Genomic DNA, 2250 nt, shown 5'->3' on the forward strand with positions numbered 1-2250 from the left:
ATATATATATTTACAAAGCTTCAAGGCAGATAATTTGCCTCAAGGATTTTTTGTAATCAAATTACTCGAATTATTCGAGGAATCGTTTCAGCCCTAGTAAAGACAGATCGTTCTGCAGCTGGCTGTTTGTGTTGGAAAGATATTTTGCTAACAGACAGACACAGGTGAGTGGTTAGAACCAAACCTGAGGACGTTGGTTCTGAGGACGGTTCTGCTCCTTCTGTTGGAGTGCCGTTGCTCCCGGCCACCGCCTTGTCACCTTTCCCCTCTGCAACTTCAGAGGAGCTGTGCTCAGCTTCAGGGACAGCAGGAGCAGGAGCAGGAGCAGGAGCAGGTTTGTCTCCTGACGGGAAAAAATAAATAATTTTTAGAAGAGTCACATAAAGAATGTGGATTTTAGATGTTGTCTATTTTAGGGTCTTTACCTTGTGGTAGAGCAACATCTGTACCTGGGTCAGTGGTCTCATCTGCCTCGGTGACCTTTGAGGGGGCGGGACCAGAAACCTCTGAGGGGGCGGGGTCTGAAACCTCCGAGGGGGCGGGGTCTGAAACCTCTGAGGGGGCGGGGTCTGAAACCTCTGAGGGGGCGGGGTCTGACCAGACCACATCAGGTGAGTCTGCAGCGATAACGTCTGCCTCTGAGACTGTGACGGTCTGCTGGGTGTTTCCTGAGGCAGAAGAAACATCTGAACCAATCAGACGGAAAGAAGAAGAATAAATATAAAAGGAAGGAGGATATGAGGTATTAGGGAATAATGGATGTGAGGAAGCAGGATATAGGATGTAAGGAAGAAGGATAAAGGACACAAGGAAGCAGGATAAAGGACACAAAGAAGCAGAATAAAGGACATGAGGAAGCAGGATATAGGACATGAGGAAGCAGGATATAGGACATGAGGAAGCAGGATATAGGACATGAGGAAGCAGGACATGAGGAAGCAGGAACAGTAAATTTAGATTTTGACAGCTGGTAATTTATAAAAAACCAACCTGTTTGTTCTTTTTGTAACTCGGTGGGTTCACTGGAGCGACCATCTTGTTTCTCTTCTTCTTCCTTCTGCTCCCCCTCTTCCTCCTCCTTGTCCTCCTCCTCCTCTTTCTTCTGAGGAGGACTGGACTCGGTGCTCGATGGCTTCGGCGGGCTCTCTCCCACGCTGCTTCGAGGCGACAACATCTCCATCTCCTCGCCCCAGTCGGACACGGGGTGGTGCCCCTCCAGCGGGTAAAAGGGGCTGAGGGGTTTGCCACCTTCTGACGCCTCCTGAGCCGACGGGGGCGGGGGGATGTGGACCTTTGGCCTGGGTGTCCTCTGCTCCTTGGGGCTTCCTGCCGAGGTGGTCCGAAGGCGATGTTTGGGCGACGCGACCGAGCTGGGTTTCTCTTTCCTGGTGTCCTTCTTCTCGCTGTCCCTCGAGTCCTGTTCCGGGTCGAGCCCCTCCTCCTCCACCTCCCCGTCGTCGCTCGCATCCTCCCACTCATCATCATCTTCTTCCTTTTCGTCTTCATTCTTCTCCTGCACCTGAGAAAAGACACGCGGTGAGGTTAATAAAAAGAACCAGTGATTACCTGCAGTTTGTTTATCAGGATATTTTAATCTTCAGTTTCTAAAATAACCTTCTCTGGTGAGCGAAGTTTTGGGTTTTCCTCTGTCTTCTTCTTCTTCGTCTTCACCTCCGTCTTTGATTTGTCCTCCTTCTCCTTCTCCTCGTCCTCTTTTTCTCCCTCCCAGCGATTGTCGTGCATACTGTCAACATTTCAGTTCATTAAAAAGGCGTTTGAGGACAAAAGCAGGATTGAAAAGACAAACGTGTGGCAGCTGTTCAGCTCCAGCTCACCTGTAGTTCTGTTTCTGGCCTTGGCCCCTCCCTCGGCTCCGGTCCCCTAGTGGACCCTGCGTCCTGCCCTGGGACAGGAAGTCTCCAAACGTTGGTGCTTTGGGAGGCCGTTTGTTGTCATCTGTTGGGAAATATGGATTTTAAATGTTGTTTAAACCAAATAAAGCTTTAATAATAAAAAAAAAGATACTGACGCAGCATAAACAGATCAAAGCTTTCACTCATTTATTATAAATAACTTTGGACTGTACTCGTCTTTTATTAAGGTTCTGGTCCAAACTGAGACCTCATGGGTCGTGTTGGAATGGCCTATTTTTATTAGACTGAGTGATAAAACAAAAATATAAACCCAGAATAAAAACATTGCTTGTGAATGATTTTAACTGAGGGAGGGGTAAAACTCACAGAATCGGGG

General features: G+C 48.4%; 1 protein-coding gene across 4 annotated transcripts in view; it reads right to left on the bottom strand.

Annotated features, from left to right (window-relative positions):
* The window catches only part of ccdc9 (coiled-coil domain containing 9), a 15511-nt gene that overhangs the window by 3811 nt on the left and 9450 nt on the right, over positions 1 to 2250 (bottom strand). For 2 of the 4 annotated variants that reach the window (XM_014033374.1, XM_014033375.1), the window contains exons 10-14: positions 1836 to 1956; positions 1615 to 1744; positions 991 to 1519; positions 426 to 686; positions 185 to 343 (exon numbers count right to left, since the gene is read on the bottom strand). In XM_014033374.1, the coding sequence (XP_013888828.1) occupies positions 185 to 343; positions 426 to 686; positions 991 to 1519; positions 1615 to 1744; positions 1836 to 1956 (1200 nt within the window). The remainder of the gene's footprint in view (positions 1 to 184; positions 344 to 425; positions 687 to 990; positions 1520 to 1614; positions 1745 to 1835; positions 1957 to 2250) is intronic. The other 2 variants (XM_014033377.1, XM_014033376.1) reach the window with 2 other exon arrangements.

This window comes from Austrofundulus limnaeus, unplaced genomic scaffold (assembly GCF_001266775.1).
Source record: "Austrofundulus limnaeus strain Quisiro unplaced genomic scaffold, Austrofundulus_limnaeus-1.0 Scaffold1716, whole genome shotgun sequence".
Taxonomy (NCBI): Eukaryota; Metazoa; Chordata; class Actinopteri; order Cyprinodontiformes; family Rivulidae; genus Austrofundulus; species Austrofundulus limnaeus.